This window comes from Panthera uncia, chromosome A2 (assembly GCF_023721935.1).
Source record: "Panthera uncia isolate 11264 chromosome A2, Puncia_PCG_1.0, whole genome shotgun sequence".
NCBI lineage: Eukaryota > Metazoa > Chordata > Mammalia > Carnivora > Felidae > Panthera > Panthera uncia.
This window is the reverse complement of record NC_064816.1, coordinates 93,623,969-93,647,129: the sequence shown is the minus strand read 5'-3', so window position 1 is coordinate 93,647,129 and position 23,161 is coordinate 93,623,969. Positions and strand designations below refer to the sequence as shown.

General features: G+C 37.7%; 1 protein-coding gene and 1 long non-coding RNA gene across 3 annotated transcripts in view; one reads left to right on the top strand and one right to left on the bottom strand.

The window, feature by feature from the left end:
• Positions 1-23,161, top strand: part of LOC125929913 (uncharacterized) — a 67,950-nt gene that overhangs the window by 40,476 nt on the left and 4,313 nt on the right. Inside the window, exons 2-4 of one of the 2 annotated variants that reach the window (XR_007459996.1) lie at positions 10,150-10,210; positions 21,736-21,852; positions 22,024-22,890. This is a non-coding gene — a long non-coding RNA (uncharacterized LOC125929913). The remainder of the gene's footprint in view (positions 1-10,149; positions 10,211-21,735; positions 21,853-22,023; positions 22,891-23,161) is intronic. The other variant, XR_007459997.1, reaches the window with a different exon arrangement.
• The window catches only part of COL1A2 (collagen type I alpha 2 chain), a 36,099-nt gene continuing 29,760 nt past the window's right edge, over positions 16,823-23,161 (bottom strand). The window contains exons 42-52 of the mRNA XM_049641474.1: positions 22,679-22,786; positions 22,190-22,243; positions 21,995-22,102; positions 21,797-21,850; positions 21,308-21,415; positions 20,796-20,849; positions 20,566-20,673; positions 19,973-20,231; positions 19,399-19,583; positions 18,464-18,706; positions 16,823-17,725 (exon numbers count right to left, since the gene is read on the bottom strand). Coding sequence (XP_049497431.1) covers positions 17,579-17,725; positions 18,464-18,706; positions 19,399-19,583; positions 19,973-20,231; positions 20,566-20,673; positions 20,796-20,849; positions 21,308-21,415; positions 21,797-21,850; positions 21,995-22,102; positions 22,190-22,243; positions 22,679-22,786 — 1,428 coding nt within the window. The 3' untranslated portion in view covers positions 16,823-17,578. The remainder of the gene's footprint in view (positions 17,726-18,463; positions 18,707-19,398; positions 19,584-19,972; positions 20,232-20,565; positions 20,674-20,795; positions 20,850-21,307; positions 21,416-21,796; positions 21,851-21,994; positions 22,103-22,189; positions 22,244-22,678; positions 22,787-23,161) is intronic.

Sequence of the window (23,161 nt, the reverse complement as noted above, 5' to 3'; positions counted from 1 at the left end):
TAAAAAATATATTTCAAGCTCCATTAAAAGAATAAAGAATTTCATTATTATGAAACAATTTAAAGCTTTATGGGAAGAATAAAAAAGTCATCATTATAAAACCATTTAGAAACCTTTATTTACATCTCTTGTATCCCCTACAAAGGGGTGAAATGAAAAAAAAAAAAATCTTGGAATTAATTATGCCAAGAGTGCTATCAGTGGTTGCTGTTGAATACTAAGATTAACAGGGATTAAACTAATTTTTGTTGCCTCTTTACATTTTTATTTACTTAATTTTTTTTTCTGCAGAAAGCTTGTATTGCTTTAAAAGAAAATATAAATCCAAAGAGGGAAAATAGCAATATGTGTGTATATAAATCGAAATGTAAGTCTTCAATAACAGCACTTTATGGAGTGTTAAAAAAAAAAAAAAGCACCACCTTAAATCAATGCCACATTTAACTAAACAGATACAAAAGGAACAAAAGCTCTGAGATTGAACTGCGGCTTTCATCACTCCGCTAGCACAAATTTTAAATTCAAATGCATACATAAGAATTTATTATGTGATAAAGATGCCATTTCAACTTCATGTGCAAGGATGCTTGGTTACCTCACATCATTTACCAAATAAATTCCACATGTGAAAATTAAAAACATAAAATGAAATAAATTTCAAAATACATAAATGAATATTTAAGCTAATCAAAAATGCAATGGAAAAAATTATAAAGGAAAATATTGAAAACTTCTGTGTAAGAGTATTACCGTAAAGCAAATGAGAACCTGGGGAGAAAATATTTATAGCATATAGAACTGACAAAATAAATATTTTTTTTTTAAAAAAGCCTGTGAGCACTTGAAAAAAAAAGTTAAACCTCACTACTAATCAAAGGATTGCACGTTTTTTTGAAATGAAAAATTTTGCTATAAATTGGCCACGATTTAAAAATATCAATGTTGTCAAAAGTACTCCATACTATAGAACTACTTTGCTATTTAAAATTATTTCTTAAAAAGATATAATAACATGGAAAAATACCCATATCAAATTTAGATTATAAATAGGGTTTAAATAATAATGCAGTTTATCTGTATCTCTCCAGGAAAACGTTATTCCAAATGTTTAAATGAGATTATTTATGTTATTAGAGTTATTGGTGATAATTTCCTTTTTCATGCATATTTGTATTTTTTAACTTTTGGCAACAAAAAATTTCAAATATATAAAATCCTCATTAAAATTCATTTAATTGGATTACAAAATAATACATGTAGTTCGATTACTATTTTAATAAGATAAAAATCATATGTATATATATACATTTCTGCATTTATAATTCATATATGTAGATTAAAATTGTTTTAGAATTTAATAGTGATATTTGTATGGCTATTTGTTTATATTTCTATGGTTATAGGTAATTATTCATCATTCATTATGTAATTATTTTACTACTGATAAATAAAAATGTACATTGTATATACTGAAAGTCGTCTTTAGGACGATAGTTAAAGACATGTAAAATATTCACGGACACTTAATGGTTGAAAGAGGGAAAAGTATAGGCAGTATATGCAGTTTGTTGACAGTGTGATAGAAGTAGAGGCATATATCTATTTTATTCATACATATATATGAATAGACTTAAAAACTTGTGAGAGTTCTAAAAGTTCAACTGTGATTATAGTACTATGAATATAGTTGATAGTTTTCTTATTTATTTTTCTGACTTTTTAACTAGAAACAATAGAGTCTGTACATGTATGTCAAATATATACATTGAATTGCATATTTTAAATATATGCAGTTTATTATGTTGGTTATACTTCAATAAAGTTGTTAAAATATATAGTACAAAATTGCTGCTCAAAAACAAGACAGAAACAACTCTCCTCTTTCTAAAAAGAAAATTTAATGTTTAAAAAGTGTAGTGTCAGTTTTTACTAGCCCAACTTTCATTCCATCCCATTTGTAGATATGTAGAATACTTAAGACATTTCAAAATATTTCTTCACTGGCATTTGGGACAGTATTGAATCAGCACTTTAAATTGGGTTCCATAAATTTGGATCTGCACATTCTTTTCTAGGGTATGGAGAGTGGGGTAGAATATTTCTACCTATCAAAATAATGTTAATCCCTATCATGTGCAAGGAGCCAAGTACCTTGTGGAAACATTTAGCTATTTTTCCATCAGAATAAGGTCATTTCTTATGATTAACAAATTTAAACAAGCAAACAAACATGATTTGACTTTTCAGAAGGAAACCACTTACTCAGATATTAGAGTCTCTCATTAACACATCCTGTGCTTCAGCAGTAATTTTATTGATTATGTGAACTGTTAAATAGTCCATCTGCAATGCAAATGTGACTTTAAAATTAAAAACCTGACATCAATTTATTTTCCTCCAGCAAATTCAGAGCTAAATTAAATAAAACCCTTGATTTGAGGCAGCCAGCCTTTTCTGATAAAGCTTTCAAATATCCGGCATGTTAAAAGTGTGTTGCTAGGTACGTGAAAGATGATACTAGACAAAGAACGACACTGTTTCAATCATTTTTTAATAAAGGAAAATATACAGCTCTCCTGTGTAGCTGCACACTGCTTGACTGGTGGGCAATACTAATATGTGTCCAGAGATATGATGATGTATCTGCTAGTCTTGCCTAGCTGTGCTGAGACCTCTTGTACAGATGCTCCTGTGTGACAGCTGGCTGTGTAGTCTGCTCTGCCTTACTTGTAAGGCTTGCACTCTAAAAACCAAGCAGCTAATTTTAAAATAGTAATGCATGGCACAGTCCTAAAGAATGGATGAAAATACTCATCCCTGAGGCATATCATGAGTTGATTATAATAAAAATTGCTTAATTATTTATTAGTAGTTGCTTTATAAATTACTCTGGTTTTGCTGAAGGGTATAAACTGTGAGATGGGAGAGAAGAGCTAGAGAGGTGAAATTGTCAGGGGACACTGCAGTTAAGGGTTTCATATACCACACAGATGCCTTTGACTTTATCCTGTAAGTGATGTGGAAACAGAAATCTTTTAACAGGAGATTGAAAGGCCAGATTTGTGTTTTCTCTGTGTGATGGGAGATGGATGTGAGAGGGACAGGAAAAGAGGCAGGTAGCAGTTAAGGTGAAAGACCACAAAGCCTAAAGTGAGAAGTACAGGGGAAAAAGATGGGAGGAAGCACCAAAATATTTGAAAGGGAAAACATGTAGGGAAAACCTTCAGAAAGATCTGGTAAGTGAATATGGGGCCAGAGATAAAGTAGAGGAAAGAATTGAGTTTTCCTCTTTGTATAACTGGATGGATAGTTAGCACTGTTAACTGATATTGAAATCACAGGTGCTGATGATGCCTATTAGAAGGGGGAAACCTAAGTGGCTGGTTGACCTACTTTGCTAATGGATACATGCAGTCACTCAGAAATTTTACAAGAGCAAATTGTATAGATAGACATGCAATAAACAATGACAGTAAAATTATAGACAAAGCCCTCCAACTAAATCACAAAAGGCTCCGAAAGCATAAGAACCTTTTTATGAAGCTGATGTCAGAGACAGGGACAGAAATGGAACAATTAGATTGCATTAATTGTATTTGTTATGTTGCAATGGCAATGATTTTCTCACAGTAATAATGAGCTCTGTTATAATGGGCATTCACCTTGTATCCCACCTATTCATTCATTAGAATGAGGGTTTTTTCCCCCCCTTTTACAAAGTAAATACACAATAAGATCAAATAAATTTTGATGATTGCCAACAGATGGTGAGGGGCTCAACCTCAGACCATCTGATCTTTTGCTTTTCAGTTCTTTCCGGCTGTTCTTTCTACTTAATTACCTTCCCCTCACTTCCTAATCCCTTCCATGTAATTCTACACCAAGATTGGGTCTAGCACTCTCTATTAATTTTCCACAGCCTACACTCCTTTCTGATAAGATATTCTTTCTTTGTAGCTGTGTTGCTAATGGATCTAAACAGTCTGGTTTTAGCAGAACCTTTCAATCCTACTTGAACCATGTCTTTGCTCAATTTATTAATTCAGTTTAATGCTGAGAATTTAAAACTGACTCTTACAGTTTAATCTCATTTCACATCTGACACAATGGATCAACCACTAGTAATTTTACACAATCAAAGAACTATTTTAACTGACCTGTCTTTGAAATCCTTCTCATATGAGACATTTATTTTTTCCAATCGCTAAAACAGACTTACTAGAGTGATATATGTGTTTCAGCGAGAAATTTCCTTTATTACATGAATGCATCTATGCATTTTTTATGAATGAAGCAGGAAAAGTATTGCTGTAATAGGGTTTTTTAAATGAAATTTTAGGCAAGTGCATAAAGAGTAGGAATTCATGGAAGCTCAACTCAGAAGGCATCTCCTAACATAATTTATTATAGACTCTGTATGTGTATTTACATAATCCGTGTCTAGAGAGGACCTTCTTTCTTCTTTTGACAAGAACATTTTAATGTCCAGTTCAATATAATAAGAAGGCTGTTTCCATGTCCTGTTCGATAGTCCCCAAGAACACTGCTTTACAGAGGTAGACTAATAGAATTCTGTTGATTCAGACTTCCTGCATTATACATGTGTTCTCATGTTTCTGTCCTGTTTCCCAGTAGTTTGTTTCACCAAGTACTTGTTCTTTTGGTATAGAGATTGCATACCAAAAACTACACATTGTAAGCATTTGTAATAAAATAAGGCTTAGTTTTAAAGGTATTTGAAAGGTATCATCTGTTTTGTGAGTGCCATTTAAAAACAATCAGTATTTTTTTCTGATAATGAAAGCAAAAATGTTCATTTAAAAAAGTTTTAAAAACAGAAAAATTAGAGGAAAGAATCCCAACAATACCCATAATCTCACTAGAGATTATGGCTGTTAAATTGTTGCATATACCCTTTCTGGATCTTGTATGCATATCTGTTTAAAATGAAAATTTTAAAACAGACTGGGACTTGTATATAATGATTTATACAGATAATTGCTATACACATTTAACTTATGTGAACTTTACTCTGTGTGTGTGTGTGTGTACAACAATTAAATAGATTTAAAAAAATTTCCCCTTTATTGTGTTCATGAGTGTATTCCCCAGAATAAGCATGAGATGGGTGATATGAATTGACTCTTTCCTCAATCTCTGTGTCTCAATTCCTGTATGTCTCTTATAGTATGTGCATCTTGCTACAGTGACTGTGACTCCAGTGGTAAAAACATATATTTTTCCTACAACATAGTCTAACCTCAAGCCAACTTCTCTGATGCTCACAGACACAGTTATCTATTCTAATACTAAAAAGAAAAACTATGATGAAATTATGGTATTTGGTATCCATCCTGGAGATTTTCAAGGACAATGTTAACTATATGAGATTTTTTTCATCATGATTGAAAAGCCTATCTGCTGCATGAGATGCAACTTCCTTGTAATCTACTTGTTTATTTTAGTATAGAGTTATTAAGTTCCCCCCCATATCACTAAGTACTCTTCGAGAACATTCTTAATAACTGCATCACAATCTATCATATGGATGTGCCCTATCTACTTTAACCAATCCACTATTATTAGACATTTGGTTAATTTCCAATCTTTTGCTATAAATAAGGCTATGACAACTGTTGTGCCCGAGATATGATACGACTGTCAGCCATTATTTTGCACGTGTACTTACTGCTGTTGTAGTGTCTTCCCTTCAGGCACTTCCACCACGTTCATTCTGATAAGATACAGGAGGCAGGAGAATGTGATTTCTCACAATAACCAACTGGGGATTGACTTCAATGGAAGAGGAGGCAATAAAACATGCATTTTTAATACAACCTTTTGGTGTTCCTTGGTGGCTCCTTATGATGACACCTCCTGTGCAGAGGGTTAGATTGGCACTTAGTCGTGTGAGCCAGTTCAAAGAGGGGATTTGCAGTGGCTTTTTTGGGAGCTCCACGGTTCTGCTTCCTTCTGTCAGCTTCATGCTGCAAATAGCCACGGCATTTCTCAAAGTTAGAAGACTTCTAACTGCGATTCATGTGCTTGTCTTTCATACTGGCATAGCTCTCCCTCCAAGCCTAGGTTGCTCTGGGCAGCTGCACTAGAGGACAGTTATGTGTTCGCACTTGAGCAGTGGAAGAAAAAGTAGTCTCACAGCTTTATGAGAAACTCTTCATACAAACTGTGCTTGTTCAAAAGTCTTTAGAAAACTTAAGGATTCATTTCCTAAGATACATTCCAACGTGCGAATAATAAGTGGTCAAAAGTATAAACATTTTTAAGGCTTTTATACATACTGATAAATTGCTCTCCAGATGTTTTGTACCAACTTATACTATGCCAGCTGTAAATGAGACTGATCTTTTGGCTGAAACACTATCTTTTTTTTTTTTTTTTTTTTTTTTTTTTAAGAAGCATCGCCATACACCAGTTAAGATTTTACTTTGTGTTTCTTTACTAGACAAGTTGAACCTTTTTTTTTTGTATATTTAATGACATTTTGTTTTGTTTTGTTTTTCCTAAAATTCATGTTCTTTGTCCAGTCCCACCCCCACCACACCCAAGGTTTTTTTTTTTGTCTTTTGTTTTTTTTTTTTTTTTTTTGGTTGTATTTTTTTTTTTTTTTTTTAATTTTTAAGAACTTTTTGTATTTTATGTTCTTATCTAAAGACAAGTACTGAAACCACATGAAATAAGGTGCACATTTTTCAGGAGGGAGGAGTGACAGGAAGAGTGTAGGAGGATAGACAGGGTGCAGACCTCCCAATAGAGATGTTGCTTATGGCCTTTGGTGCCCTCACCCCCTTGAAAAATTGCCCCACCCATGGCTTCTGACTCCTAGGTGGCCAGGTGTTATACCACATGACTTTAATGATCACAGCTGATGGGATGTCTACTCAAAGGTCATCAGTTAATAGACTGCCAAGGGATTTATGAACTGCACCAGAATCTCTTCCAAAGGAATTAGGATAGGAAAAAAAAAACAAAAAACAAAACAAAAAAACCAACAACTGCCAATTAATAGTGGATCTAAAAAGACAAACATGCAGAATATGAATGAACCAGATTAGTGGTAGAGTTGCAGAGAACAGAGTCACCAATTCCTGCCCCTGAGATCTCTAAAGCCACCTTAAATGGAGAGTCACATTCCAGCTCCAGTTCCAGCAAAGCTGTTTATCTTTCCCACTCTAAGCATGTCCCTGTCCCATGAGCTTCCTGGACACATCTCTATTATTTACAATTAAGTGAACTTGAAGAAACAATGATTCTGAGCGAAAGTACTTACGATACAGATTTAAGAACTACCTTAGTTACAATTCCATACATATCCCAGTAGAGCCATCCTTATAGTTAATTCTTTGATTTAACAATTTGTTCAACATAATATCATCGAACATGCAGTCTATGTTAGGTATTGGGCTAGGTGATGAAGGAGACACGGAGACGAATCAGACAATCTCTGCGATCTAGAAGCATATAGTTCAATCACACTTTTCTACATGGCGTGGTCTTTCATTACTGCAGATTGTCAGATCAATGGTGACCAACTAGTTGCTAGGCAACTCGAAAGACAGGAATACAGACCTGATGCAGCTCTATTCTGATATGTATTCTTCTTTGAAATGTTTGTCAAGAACTGTGAAGGGGCTGAAATTTTCTCTGCTTTAAAGCTAAGATGTTAGCCTGCCACAGTTTAATAGATGCTGGCAGAAGACATGTGACATCTAGGTCAGAGACAAAGGAGTTTATTATTACTCACAGCAAGGCAAGCAACTGGAGCTTTGTGTTTACTGCTGGTTCCCTTGCCCCCAAGTCCTATGGGGGCAATGCAGAGCAACCCAGGTGGATGTGTCACAACTGAGGAACACCAAGTGTAGGGAACCCAAATATTTTACAATGGGCTGCAAGCAAACCAGCCAGACATTTGCCCTGTAGGGAAACATTATCTTTATTACAATGGACAGTAACTGTTCTGCGCTCTGGAAGGAGACACTATCTCTCTCTTTCAAGACTGTCCCTGTCACTATACAAACATCCTTGAAATGGTTATCCAGAACAAACATTATCAGAATCTTTGCCTGCAAGGCATTTTGCAGAAACACCAAAGCCGCATGGAGAATTGTTTCCTTACCATATTCTTTCTCTGGTACTTTTTTCAGCCATTCAAATTTTTGGTTCTTATTTCTACTAACTCTAAGTACCTACTCACTCTGAGATTGGCCTATACTCCTCTGTTTTTGCTATTCACTCTATATCCTGTTGACTAGGTGTACTCGTTGAAACTTTTTTGTTTTATGTAATAGAAACCAACTTTCTCTAACTTAAGCCAAAAAGATAGTGGAAGGATACTGGATTATTTCATAATTCAAAGCAAAACACCTATTACCATTCTAGGACCTCATCAGCAGAAGTTCATGGCCCCCCCCCTAGAGTGCTGTATTAGCGTGCCTCAACTTCGGTGGCTCCCAGTCTCTGTCATTCTTCACTCCAAGTTTTAAATTCTCAGAGAAGAGGAGTCAAATGGCACAGTTTGGCTGAGGCTCTGCCTTTATTTTTTTCAGTTATGAAAGGGGAAAAGGCCATAAAAAAGCACAGACCTAGTGTATCTTAGCTATTCCCAAAATAGGAGAGATTATTTCTTGGGAGCTTTGGAAGCCTTCTCAATTGCTCTCTAGTCTGTCTAGATTTGTTTTGATTGATATTCCATTACTCATAAGAGATATACAGTTATTGTATGTAACTTCTTCTTTAAAATCAATTAAATATAGTTTTGTTTTGCAATTTTTTTTTGTTTTTTTTTGTTTGGAGTTATTTTGTGACCTCATAAGCAATTTGGTGATTCAAGAATTTTGGGTAAATATAGGTAGCCTCTAGTGGTTGGAGATCGATTGGACTATATGTCTTTTCTTGTCAATCTTGCTATTAAATGGTGTGCTACAAGTAGAGCAAGGCTTAGCTCAAATTTTGTTAATATTAAATATTTATTAGCTAGTCATTTATCTTCAAGACCATTATTTCAACAATAAAAATTTATTTTCCACATCTTTTATGCTAATATATCCCCTGATGTAGATTTCAATAATGCTCTTTTAAATACTGCAGTAGCTACCTCTAAAGCTTGTCTTTTCCTAATTAGGGTATTTCCAAGGTTCCTAATCAGCCCTGGAGTGTGGACTAATGTTACCTTATTGCCCACATGCACATATATACATGAGACTTCCTGTGGAAGTATTTTTAAACTAAATTACCAGACAGACAGTATAATAGGTCAGAATTTAGGCATTTAGTCATGCACTCATGCTAATTTCCATACTCCTTTGTAATTAACATTCCTCCTGGCTGGATTAATTGGGTTTGCAATAAGTAATCACATTTATAATACTGCAACTGTTCCCAAATTAATTGCTCACAAGTTCAATGAGCCATTACATGTTCTCATTTAAAGCAGCTTAGAGAGCCCATGATTTTAGAGCTGTGATCCTAAACATTTTGGGAAGAGGGGCTCAGAATCATCCAAGAATATGTCAATAATATGGTAATGGCAATAAACCAGTGGTTCCCAAACTTTGAGAGTACATGGGAATCATCTTAATGTACTCACTGAAAATGAAAATCTCTTGACTCTACCTCAGCAATTCTGGTTAGGTAGATACTATGGGATCTGGAAAAACTTTAAGTATTGCACACCATCTTCCTAGAAAAAAGCCCATATACACATACTTCCAACTTTACCAGTGATTTTAAGGGAGGGTTTCAGAACCCTGTGGCATTAGTTGAGTACAATTTTTCTCAAGACTGGCTGCATATTACATTCGCCAAGGGAGTTTTAAAACAATATTTCAGACCAATTAAATCATAATATGAGTGGTATAGGGTGACTAAATTGTCTGCCTGTTTTTTTCCCAAACCCAGAATGGAGGCTAGAGATTTCTCCCAATGTATCAATCTATTTTACTGAATTAGACTCACTTGACAGATACCTAGCAAAAGTGATAATAAAAAGAAGCCCACTTACCCTATAAATCTTACAAAATACACAGTTTAATTTGTGTATTGGTGAGAAGGCACATCATTTTTGGCATTGATTTGTCTTTCTCTCTTCAAAGGTTCAAAGGATTTAGTGGACTTTGTTTTCTTGTTTGATAGATAACTCTCCCAAGCTTGAGAGAAGAAAAGCAAGGCTCTTTTTATAATTTATGGTGACAAGGTGAGTGTTTATTGTGATAGTTTAGTTGAAGAAAATCTAAGAAAACATGTGGAACTTCAAATTGAGCATAAGCTTACTATATTTTAATATTTAACAAAAAGTAAATATTAATTATGAATAAACCCAGAGAATTGGCTAAATGGGCAATTTTCCAGATGTTATCTGAGGGAAGTCTTTTTTTTTTTATTATTCTTATGATTAGGAACATATCTTATCATGATGAGCAAAATAGTAGATGGAAAATTGTGTTACACTCATAAAGTTTAAAAAAAAAATTTAGACACTTGTATTATAAGGAAAAGGAGACCTATAATCAGTGATAGAAAAACCATGTTGGAAATTACTATAATCCAGCATCTTTGAAGTGGATCCATTTATAATAATACTCATAGAGACATTCAAAGCACTGGCAATAATAGGTGATTTAATGATGCTTAAAACCCTTGAGTAAATTCATATAGGCCAAGAAATTTCCCAGAGGACATGAATTTAATAATTATGATCATTTTGTGTGCTGATCACTTTTGAGTTAGAATTTCTGCTTCCAGAGACAAAGTTTTAGAAACGCAAATTGTGAAAATTAAGTGTCAGAAGTTTGACTAGTTCAACATGTATGTGTATGACTTATAGTCCATTTGTGTACAAGAACTAGTTTCCGAGTAAGCAAAAGGGTGGTTTTCTCAGCTCAGAAAGCTTTGTCTCCAAAATTAGATGCACCTAATGACATTTCAGAAATTTTGCCTTTTTTGTTGTTGGGTTTTTTTTTTTAATGTTTATTTATTTTTGAGACAGAGAGAGACAGAGCATGAATGGGGGAGGGGCAGAGAGAGAGGAAGACACAGAATCGGAAGCAGGCTCCAGGCTCCGAGCCATCAGCCCAGAGCCTGATGCGGGGCTCGAACTCACGAACCGTGAGATCGTGACCTGAGCTGACGCTCAACCGACTGACGCTCAACCGTCGGACGCTCAACCGACTGAGCCACCCAGGCGCCCCTTGCCTTTTTTGTTTTTACTGTTAAGGTGGGATCGTTAGTTTCCTTTGTAAAAAATTGAGATTTTCAAGCTTCTAATAAAAGGTTGATACTTTTTTTATTAGATTGTGGAGGAGGACTTGCCAAAATTGTGAGAGTTTGGAAGTTTGCTTGGAATCCATTTGTAGGAGAAAGTGAAGTGTAACTGCATTGTAGATGTGCTGTCATTTTGGGCCACTCTTGTCAGAGAAGCTAATGCTCCTGGAATGGGGAGGATGAAGTTACAGGCTTGAGGGAAGACCCAGCTTTGTGGGGATGATGCTAGTGGTGGTGCTGCGTGCTTACTGTCCATCAGTCTTATAAACTGCTACGCATTCCTGTTTCTGATCCTAACAGTCTGGTGGGCAGTTCATCACTCTCCCTGTCTTACAGATGAGGAAATGGTGGAGATAGGGTTCATACCCAGATAGCTCTGCCTTCCAAGCCCCTGTTCTTTCTATCATCCTCTTATTTCCATTCTATATAATTCCCCAACCCCTTGCTTAAATCCTGAAGGGTTATTCAGTGCATTTTGGGGCAACATTTGTATCATTGGACAGCTCTACTCACCCAAAAAGGCCATTCTCCTTTTGAGCTCATGTTTGCCTCCTTGTGACTTCCATTTACCAGCTCCATGGGAGAGATATTAAGGATAGATTAAAATGGGTAAGAAAAAAAATGGAGCATTGAGGACATGAAGGTGGGCTGCCATGGAAGCTGGAGAGAGGGCTGTGTGTCTGGGGCAGACAGGAAATAAGCACAGGAGGCTGTTCTATTTTCTCCTCTGAAATTTGAGTTTTCATTCTCTGATGGTGTTCATGTGGCTGTGTTAAAAGACTGGGGTGTTCTATTATCCAGTCAGCAGGGGGAGCAGTGAACTCAAAGTGACATCCCGTTGGGAGAGAAAGGCCATCTACTCCGCACAGTGGTTTATGAGTAGGTGTTCTTATTCTGCCTGGCATTAATAGATTCCATTAAAAAAATTGTTTCTCCCTTTTTTTTCATGCTGTTGATGGTTAATTAAGTCATTGGGCACCAAGAGCAATGTTATACTAGAAAAAATTCACTTTACTGGCATTTTGTGTTCGTGAATTTCTTTAAATATGTAGTGAATTGCAATTTTAAGGAGACCTTTCTAGAATCCATAGGATTGTTAATTCTGGCCAAAATTATTCTTGTAGGTTGGGCTCAGCATAATAGCTCTGTTTGAGAAGAGCCAGATGAAGAGGAGACATTTGGTTCTGGGATGACCTGAGGGTCTCTGAAGAACATGTTCCAATTATTGTCCTTACAGTCTTTTATAGTCCCAGGAATTGCAGTCTCTTTTAGGTTAAAGCTTCTTTTAAAAAAAAATAACAAAAATATGCATAATTTTCCTAAAAATAACATTATTATTATTATTATTATATAATAACTCTCCATTATTGAATACATTTGTTCTTAATTTGAAAAGGTTTTGTGAACAGGTGCACTTTGATGTTGTAAGGTCCAACTCTGGGTCATAGAGCATCTGCCAAGTCCTGTTCAAGCGTAGCAGAGAGGTCCCATAGCAGGGAAGTGGAAGAGCGAAATATTTCTATTTTAATGTGGGTTGATGCTGGTTGGTTCTCTCAGGACTTAGGACAGGAAAAGCAGCATGCTCTGAGTATGAGACCCAAGATGAGATATGAAGGTCATGGTTCAGAAAAGCCCAGGGTTTAATGAATAAGTAATACTGCTTTTGTATAGTGGTTCCTAACATGTTTCTTGGTCATAGACCCTTTGAGGTATCTGAAGAAAGTTGTGGATTCTATTCCAAGAAAAATGCACATACACACAAAATTTGGTGTGCTATTTCAGGAGTCCATTGATGTTCTGCCCTCCCCTGAAGCCCATCCTGAATCCTTGTTTAGGGCAGTAGTCTTCACAGTAGGGGGACGGAATGTGCACACCCTCTAGGGTATGTATGAAATGATCCACTGGAGTATGGAATCTTCTATTTGTATTTATTTTCTCTCTTTTACAGTTTTTTTTTTACCATGTAGGTTTTCCATTGCACATCATGTATTAGTCCCATAGTACGTAGTACGTGTATAACATTTATATATAAATAGATTAACAAAATTAGTTAAGGGCTCACATTTTTACTGATAGGGAGGCATGACTCAAAATTGATGGGTTACCAATTCAAAGAGTGGTGCTAATTAAATTTAAATTCTAGGTTCTCCTCTCCCTACACTGGAGGGCCAGGGACAGGAGATTAACTCAAGAGATGACTACCAGTGCCTGCAAACTTCAGACCTAAAGATGATCCGTAACCTTCTCAGAGAACTTAAGACACTTTCCCAGGTGCTCTTGGCTAGTCACTGGTGGAGCTGGTGCACATAACCTTGGCTGCTGGCCACAAATTATGTGCTCATTTCACCAAACTGCAGGGAAAAGTCAATCATTATGGGCAGTCGATGGCCCCATTGCAGCAGTTACTGGTGCTCCCTATGGACACTGAGTAGTTCAATCCCTGGCTGATCCAGGCACAAGGATAGAAAGCATATTTTAGCTACTTGATCAGAGGGCTAGGAAGCCGAGCTAACAATTCAGCATTAGCTCTCTCCTGTTGGTACAGTAATACCAACATATTTCAAAACAGATAGAGGGCTCTGGAAGGGTTGAGATTCATCTATGTACAAAAAAGATTTACAATGGGTTATTAAATGGGAGTTTTGAGGCTGGTTTCTCAGGAAGTGCCAACCACTCTTTCTCCCAAATTTCCCTTGGTGCCACTGTCAAAGGCAAAGTACTCATCTAGATGGATTGTTGTTCTGACCCAAAACGACATTTCCAACTTTTCTTATATATAATCCAATTTCTGAACTTCGTTTTCAGTGATATTAAGTGGAATAGCAGAAAAAAGTATTTTGGCATTAAAGATAATAAATGTGTTCTGCATTGGTCAGGTGTCCTTGCTCTTTGCCAGTGCATTAGCTGTATTGATTTTAGAATTTTAAATGACCCTTTTTACCAGACTTGATTAATGTCTCGTCCCCCAGTCTTGGCTACCTGCTCCTTCCTTCTCTCATATGCAATCTTCTTCCTTCTCAGACTGGCACAGTTAGAGGTGGCTGACCTTCATAGGACCAAGGGTCAGGAAATGTTGTGAGGAGGGTCCCTTGGGCCTGGTGATTAGTCTCTAAAGAGAGGGCTGGTGTGCCAGGGTCAAGCCTTCGGTACTTTGCCCAGGCCCCGGGAACACTGACAGTGGACCTCCTGCTTGGTAAGTACCAGACTGTTCTAATACGTGGCTTCCAGAGAAGAAGCCTCTGGCCAGACACAGAGCGTTTGAAAGTGAAATTAGATCTCTGGCAAAAGCTGACCAGCTAAACCCAAATGTCACTATTACTGCATGAAGCTAAGGTTAATTTTCTGAGATTCCCTCTCATTAATTAATAGTGTCCTCCGCTATCCTCACAGGACACTTGGTTTAAAATTGTGTTCACACATTATTTTATTCTCTCTCTGCAACTAAACTGCGAAATCCCTGAGGATGCCGCTGCTTGGTATGTATGGCCTCGTGCGCCCCTTTCTGATGCCCCCCAGTGTGGCTGGGTCACTGTGAGTGATGACTCTTAGGTTAGGGTTTTCTTCTCTTTCAGAAGATGAATGGGTGGGAGGTGGACCACTGTTTCCCCGGAGATGGCTACTTCTCAGCCAGGATTGTTTTCGCTTGTTGGCTGCTTATTTCTTTTCATAATATTTTAAGGCTAAATTTGTTGTAAATGATAAAGGTGATATAGGTATATCATAGCAAATCTGGAAAATTCAGGCATAAAAGTCATTCCTATCATTACTCCCTGAACGCGCCTACTCCTAGCATTTTTACACGCATGTTTGATATATTTCTAATGACAGTGTACTTGAAAATGATATTTTAAAGACTGTAATATTCCATTCTAAGCATTTTTTGTTGTTTAACTACCCTCATAAATGTTATTGGGTTATCAACACTTATTTCACTGTTTTCCCATTGCTTTCTATTAGATATACCATTATTCATTCCTCATTAGTATTTATTGGCTATACCATCATTTATTTCCTCATTATTATTTTATCAGATATATACCCTTATTTATTGAACTATTTTTCTGTAGTCCCAACTGATGGCTAAATGATTATTTATGACTCTTGGCTTAAGAAATCTGCCTATTTGGATTCAGTTTGACAAAGACCATTATTATTATTATCATCTAACGTAGTGTTTGGCTCGTAGCTGGTAGTCAGGAAATGGCTTCTTCCTTCTTCACTTTCACCCTTTACGTTAACTTTCTTGGATTGTGACCTGAGGGCAAGGCATGTTGAAGGAATCCAGAGATGTCTAACTGGTTATCATGTAAGCTTGCCCTGGCCATTTTAATTACTAATTTGTAAGGAGTACTCATATTCTGATATACAGGGGTTTGGTTTTCTTTGTATCATTTGGTCAGCTATATTGGTTCATTCTTGCCGGATACAAAATGTTAGAGCCACAGACGGTTGTGGAAATCACTGGGTACAGTGGCTTCCTGATGGATGTACCTCAGAATTTTGCAGGGTTCTTAGGAATACTGATTCCCTACTAAATCTTAATTTGGTGGCTGAGGACTGGGAATCTGCATTCTAATAAGCATCCCTGTGTTCAGATTCAGGTGGCGGGAAGGACCATAATTGGAAGTTACCGTTTGGGTAATAGACTATGCTAACTTTTTAGACTTGATGTTAGATTTTCATCATGTTCAGTCTTTTGCTTTTAAAACTAATTGAATCTTGAGATGACTTATTTCAGGAGGCAAATATTACAATCCCAATTATGTTCTGCAACAGGAAATAAGCTCTAAATGAATCTTAACATTTTACTTGACACATCACTCTGTTTAAGTGTATTAAAGATGTCATTGAAAGGTGCAGGGGAGGAAAATGAACTTGATTTGGCAGGTAGGTGTTCATGGTACTATTATCCACAACTGTCTGTGCTGATTGACAGCACACACATTACCTCCTCACACGCATTGTACTCAGTTGCATCAGATTTAAGTGTATGGCATTTTTACTGAATATTTGAAACTGTTTTAGTTAATAGTATTAATTGTGCATAGACCAACTTTCAGCCACTGCTTCAAAGTACTTAGACAATAAACCAGAAGGTTCTGTGGATCTCTGCTTAGAGTAAACTTAGGTCTACAATACCATTTGTTTAAGCATTATGTATTTTGAGCAGGGCAAGTGTTTATAGTTCAGAGAAGGAAACTTCCCCGTATTAGATATGGAAGTTGAGGGGCAGAAAGATGAAACGCTCAAGGTCCCTTGACCGCAAGAAGCAGAGTCAGAATTGGGGTTCAGATCTCCTGGGTCCTTGTTCTCTGCTCTTTCTATTATACCACACTGCCCTTTTTGCATAGTTTCTATCTAATGAGAAACAGTCTAACGGCTGGTAGAGATGCTATAATCCATACTTATATTGCAAAGAGCATCGAAGCAAGGAATTCTACTCAGCATTTTCTTTTGGAAAACCAAACATGCTTTATTTCATTTTTTTCACAATTTATTTAAACATCTCACATATACAAAATAGGTACAATTTAATCTTTCTGCTTGTCCGAGAAACAAGGCTTCTTTTTGGTACCATGGGAGAGGATGAAAATGAGACTGGCAAAGAACAAATGCTGAATTTAAAGAAGAGGACGAGGTTGGGCAAGCAATCTGCATACTTTTATTTGGGAAGAAGATGTAAAATACTGATGCTAAATCACATGAAGAAAGAACACACACGGCAACCCATTACAGAGGAGTCTTTCTTCTCAGAGTCCTCTAGCACCATCAACAGTCTTCAAGTATCTGAAATACTGGTAGCACCTTTGTATTTGGAACAAAACAAAACAAGTACCTCAGCTCATCTCCGTCTAGGTCAGCACCTAATGATGTGGATCACACTCATAGGAAAGTGTCTTGAGGTAGTTTTAAACCTTTGGAAGTCTGGGTTTTAAACTTCCCTCTGTGGAAGATATTCAAAAGCCACAAGTGGTGCAAATTGTTCATGGTTTTTATTTTATTTTTCAATTTTTATTTTGGTTTTCTTACAAAGGTTGACATTTTCCACAACAGGTGTAAGAGTGTTGAAAAAAATTCCAAATCTTTGGGGGGAAGGGAGGGAATGAATGAAATTGTATTGCACTATGCTCTGATCAATCCTTCTCCTTCTCTTTTGCCCACAATTTAAGCAAACAGATGTGCAGGGGAAATGAAATGGAAGGACTCAGCTCTCAGTTAAAAAAGAAGAAAAAGAAATGGCAAAGAGAGAAAGTTTTTTTCGGACTTCTTTTGTTTTCTTTTTAATTTAGGTTGAGTTCATTTATTTGAAACAGACTGGGCCAACGTCCACCCTGATTTCTTGGTCAGCACCACCGATGTCCAAAGGTGCAATATCAAGGATAGGCAGGCGGGATGGCTTATTTGTTTTGTATTCAATGATTGTCTTTTTCCATTCATTTGTCTTTTTCTGTTTAAAAGAGGGAAAAAAGTACATATATGAAAAGCAGCACTATTTCTACATCTAGTATCGTCAGAACCTTAGATATTTAAGAACCACTTTTGGGCTTGTTCATTCTGAAGAAGTTTTCCCAAGGTCAACATGTTCTCTTTGCAACAGAAATATCAGGGGCGTCTTTAGGGAGAGCAGTTTCTTACCAGTCTAATTTTTTAAAAGAAAATTTCAATACGTATTCCACGTGGCTTACTGCTACATTATCGTTTTTTGGGGTGTGCGTGTGTGGGTAAGGGAGAGCCAGGTGGGTATGCAGGCTGCTGCAAGTAAATTTTAATTTTTCTGCAATGTCTAGCATATTGTAGAGAAAAATCGCATGCATGCCATACTAATAAGTAAAATAAAATACATATAGCCATAAGTGACAGCTTGGGACCTTTTAACCTCAAGTAATTTTAAATTGTGGGCAGACATCATAATTTAACAAACTCATGTTTAAAGAAAAACAGCTAGTGCATGGACACTGTATATATTTTAGCATTGCAGAGAATTTCAGAAGGCAAGGTCTGATAAGAACACTCGGAATTTAATTTAAATAAATACAGTTATGAAAATAGATTTAGTAAGTTAGGTCTCTTATTCATCCGTTTATGGTCTTATTCATTCATTTACGGTCTAAGTTAAAACTCCATCTCCCCACCTCCAAAATACACTCCCCAAATAAGCGTATCCCCACATTTCACTATTACTTACAGAGCAGCCGTCTACAAGAACAGTGTAAGTGAACCTGCTGTTGCCCTCGGCAACAAGTTCAACATCGTTGGAGCCTTGCAGAATGACAGCCTTTTTCAGGTTGCCAGTCTCCTCATCCATGTATGCAATGCTGTTCTTGCAGTGGTAGGTGATGTTTTGAGAGGCATGGTTGGCCAGCAGGCGCATGAAGGCAAGTTGAGTAGCCATTTCCTTGGTGGTTACTCCTTCAACATTATATTCAAACTACAGAAAATAAGATAGAAATTCTAGTTAAGTGGAGATGGCCTCAGGTACTAAGAGTCAAAAAAAAAAATGTCTGGTATAGGGAGGAATAATGGACTCAGAGCTGACCTTGGGAAAAAGGTACTTTTCCAGGAAACTCAATTCACTGGTCTTTGAAATATTAGTTACTTAGAAGGGACATAGGAACTACCAGGCTGAGGCAAGATCATCTCAAAAAGATACCTGTTCTAGATAAGGTATTTTTAATGGGTATGTATCTTCTTTAGAATAAGAGAACAAGGAGACAGAGATTCAGACCTCTTTCTTTTTCTGTAATCCCCACCAGGAGGCATGCAATAAAGTTGGTGAAAAGATTTGATTAAAAATTTAGAAAAGCACATGTTCTGAAAATATACATTCATGGGTACAGGGACGCATATGCTGGCCAGTACTTCCTCACACTAAATGTCATTAGTCAGTTTCTCCAGGGATTATCAGTTGAGCCAAATTTGCAGAATAACTTTGAATTGTGTGGGTACGTTCAATCAATCCATCTTTAATGTACAATTCCAGGATAGAACTGGAACCCAAGAAAAGAGCAGGTTCTTTTAACAATCCCATTTGGGTAAACGACTAAAATGCAGATCATTAAAAAGCAAACAATCTTAATAATATTATTTAGTAGGAGAAGGAATGTTTGTAGGATTCCTCACCTGGGTACCACCATTGATAGTTTCTCCTAACCACACGTGCTTCTTGACCTTGGAACTTCTGTACCAGTTCTTGGCTAGGATGTTTTCAGGTTGAGCCCGGATACAGGTTTCGCCAGTAGAGAAATCACAGTATACTTTGATAGCATCCATAGTGCATCCTTGGTTAGGGTCAATCCAGTAGTAACCTTTAAAAAAGACAAGACCCAGCTCATAAAACTTCTTATTGAGTAGACTATAGGTTCTAATAATTACTAGACCAAGATTTTGATTCTTATAAGTAACATTGTCTACCCTACATTTAATAGGAAGAGGATGGCTACTTTCCAGATTAGACAGTTCCTTCTCTCCTCTCCTCCATGAAACATCAAATCAGAGTATATGAAAAATGCAAAAATACACATTAAGAGAAGCCTGAAACTAGATGCTGGTGAAGAAGAAAATGCTTCTAATTAGGCATGATTCTACATAATGCCATTTTTACCCAAAACCTTTTCATTCTAAATGTCAGTGGGAACTGACTTTGCAAAACCCAGCTTGTGAGAAGGGCCATTCTGGCTTGGATATCTTGACCTACCACTGCTCCACTCGGGGTGGCTAAGTCTCAAGTCACGGCATGTGCGAGCTGGGTTCTTCCTAGAGCCTTCAGGAGTAAGAAGGGTCTCAATCTGGTTGTTGAGAGATTTCAGAGTAGCATCAACTTCATAATCCTTGGGTCTGAGAGAAGGTGGTGAGCGAGGCTGGTCAGCCCTGTAGAAGTCCCCTTCGTAACCAAAATCATAACCACCACCACTTGGGCCAGGAGGTCCAGGAGGGCCAGGGGGACCAGGGGGGCCCTGCAAAGGTGAACGTGAGAAAAAGGAGGTTTTGTATTTGGTCACAGTGAGAGACATCAGTGACAGCAGATTTTCAGTCGAGCATCACACACAAGCATGTTCTAATAAGTAAAAAAGAACTAAGTCCATGTAAATAAACAACTTGATCTCAGACATACTTGCAGGGATGGACCTAAACAACGTATCACATACAGATAATTTTTACACATTTTAGAACTAACATGTGGCAGTGGGGGACAACTTTAATGTGTTGTCGTAACCATCTTGGTTTAGTCTGAAGAAGATATTCCTTAGGTCTGTGATGCTCTTTATTATTTCCCAAAACGATACTTACAGCAGGACCTTGGCTACCCTGAGAGCCACGAACGCCAGCAGGTCCGACTGAACCAGGATGTCCAGTGCGACCGTCTTTGCCCATAGGGCCAGAAGGACCAGCAGGGCCCTAGGGAAGAAGGACGCAGGGTCTGAGTGAGTCAGTAAAAACCCCACAAGGAAGCAGAGGCCTGGGCTCAGTGCCTGACATAAACTCCATTTCAGAGATAAATGTCTCTTAGATTGACTTACCCTAGGACCAGCAGGACCCACAGAGCCAGGAGCACCTTGATCGCCATGTTGGCCCTTTAAAGAGAGAACAGGAAAATCACACTTTCAGAACACGTGTCGACAAATAGGTTTTTTTAAATTGAATGGAAAACTTTAGTTTCAATGGACTCTGGATTGAGAAAATTGAAAATGTAAAATGGGGCTCTTTTCTCCCATTATGTCTATTATATTCAATTATATTTTTTTCTACAAGCTATTTCAGCAGTGCAATATTAGTCATTCCTCTAATTATATTTATTTTAAGTGGGGTTGAAGGACATTGTTGCCAAGAGATTTTAATATATGTATATTTCAATTTCCCTTAACCCTCACCTTTTTGTGTTGGGATGAAATGGCATTAATCTCTGCGAGATGGAGTGAGCCAGAGAATGGGAAATGAATATGATGTCGGACATTTTAGAACAACGGCAGTGAAAATTTGAGGAAGATCTTTTAAGATCCGTATACATGCATGATGTCCACATTTTACTTACAGCAAGACCAGGAAGACCTTGCAGTCCATTGTGTCCCTTTAAGCCAGGAAGACCTCTAGGCCCCTTGTCACCAGGCTCTCCTTTATCACCTCGAATACCTTGTGGGCCCTGTATAGAAAAAAGAAGGGCAGATAGGACATTTACTTCTTTAGAAAATGAGACTCCCGTGCCCACAAATATTGCTTAATCTGTTTACAAAGCAACTCAGGATGTGCAAAGGTTTAAAAGCCATGGGGGTGTTATCTATTCCCTTAATCTGCTTTAGTTGAGCTTCCTGTGAAGTGGCTAGATTTTTGTGATTATTTAAAACAAGCAGAAGGGATTTGAAATAGAAGGGACTTAGAAGCTATTTGTAGCAATTCTCAACATGGACTACATTTTTAAAAAAATATGAAGTCTAGCCTGTATATTATTTATTTTCTTCGCAGACAGTCTGGACTGAGGCTCCTTAAATGTTAATTTGTAAAGAAATCATCACCATGTACATACAGTAGGACCTCTTGGACCAACAGCACCAACGGGACCAACAACACCAGCAGGACCCTGTGAGTTGAAAAAGAAAAACATAACTGATCAGCCAAGCCCAAAACTCTCCTCCCCAAGCCCCCATAGTTCCCAAGTGTGGGGAGGTCACAAGGGAAGCCTACAAAGATGGCAGCACAAAGGGACTGGTATTTACAAACTTACAGGTTCACCACGGTTTCCATGTTTTCCAGTGGGACCCACGGGGCCATGAGGACCAGGTGCGCCCACAGCGCCAACTGGACCAATGTTGCCAGGGTAACCGCGTTCTCCCTACCAAAGGCAAAGTGAAGTTTAGCATCAAACTGTCCTGTGTTTTGGTCACTTTTCAATTGGAGAAAGACAGAGAGGTATACTGACCTTGTGTCCAGGTTGACCGTCGCGGCCTGGGGGACCATCATTCCCAGGGTTGCCCTGTGAAGACACCACACCAATGAAGGCACTTAGTGAGGCTCTTTAACCCACCAGCCCCTATAGTTCAGCTCCTCCGTCTTCATCACTCCCAGTGCTCACTAGTGAACCCGCTTTCAGACTGTTAAAAGACAGGAGCAAGAACTTGCCAACCTAGTTTCTTTTAGAGGTGTTTTGGATATTTTGGCCAACTTTGAAGCATGCTCTTCAAAGACCCATCCATCCCCCAGTCCAAGTAATTTTTCGTATTTTCAATACCTGGAGTGGTCAGTACATGTTGATTTAATGGAGAAACAGACCATCTTGTTCCAAAACTTGGAACAAGAGGAACTCAGCTCAGGATATGATGTTGCACATAATGAAACACAGCTAGGTTTTCTAGCTATGTTTATGTAGTTAGTATGTAGTCTAGTATGACAAACCAAGCGTCATACTCACATCCCGACCAGCTTCACCAGGAGCACCATTGACTCCAGGTGCGCCCACAGCACCAGAGGGACCACGAGCCCCAGGTGGACCAGCGATGCCGAGAGGTCCAGGTTCACCCTAGAGGCAGAGAACACAAAACAACATTCTTCTTATTGGATTGAGAGCAAACCTCACCCTTCCTAAACAACCCCGGCGAGGAGATTCCAGTTTGCAAGGAGAAGGTACAGTGAGACTGAATGGGTCACAAAATGGTAAGAAGTGTCATCAGTGTTATCCTTGCCCTCATCCTACACACTCAGATGGTCAGCTTTATTGAATTTTGGAATGCTGTTCTGTACAGGTGAGCCTAGTTACGTCCGATATCCCAAATGAAATGAATTCATAAAGTTGAGAGAGTTTATGGAGGTGAGCTGAGCCCTAGCTGCTGTCATGTATAGGATTTAATGGAATGATTCAGAACTTCCAGAGCTTCATTCTTCCAACAGGATAAAT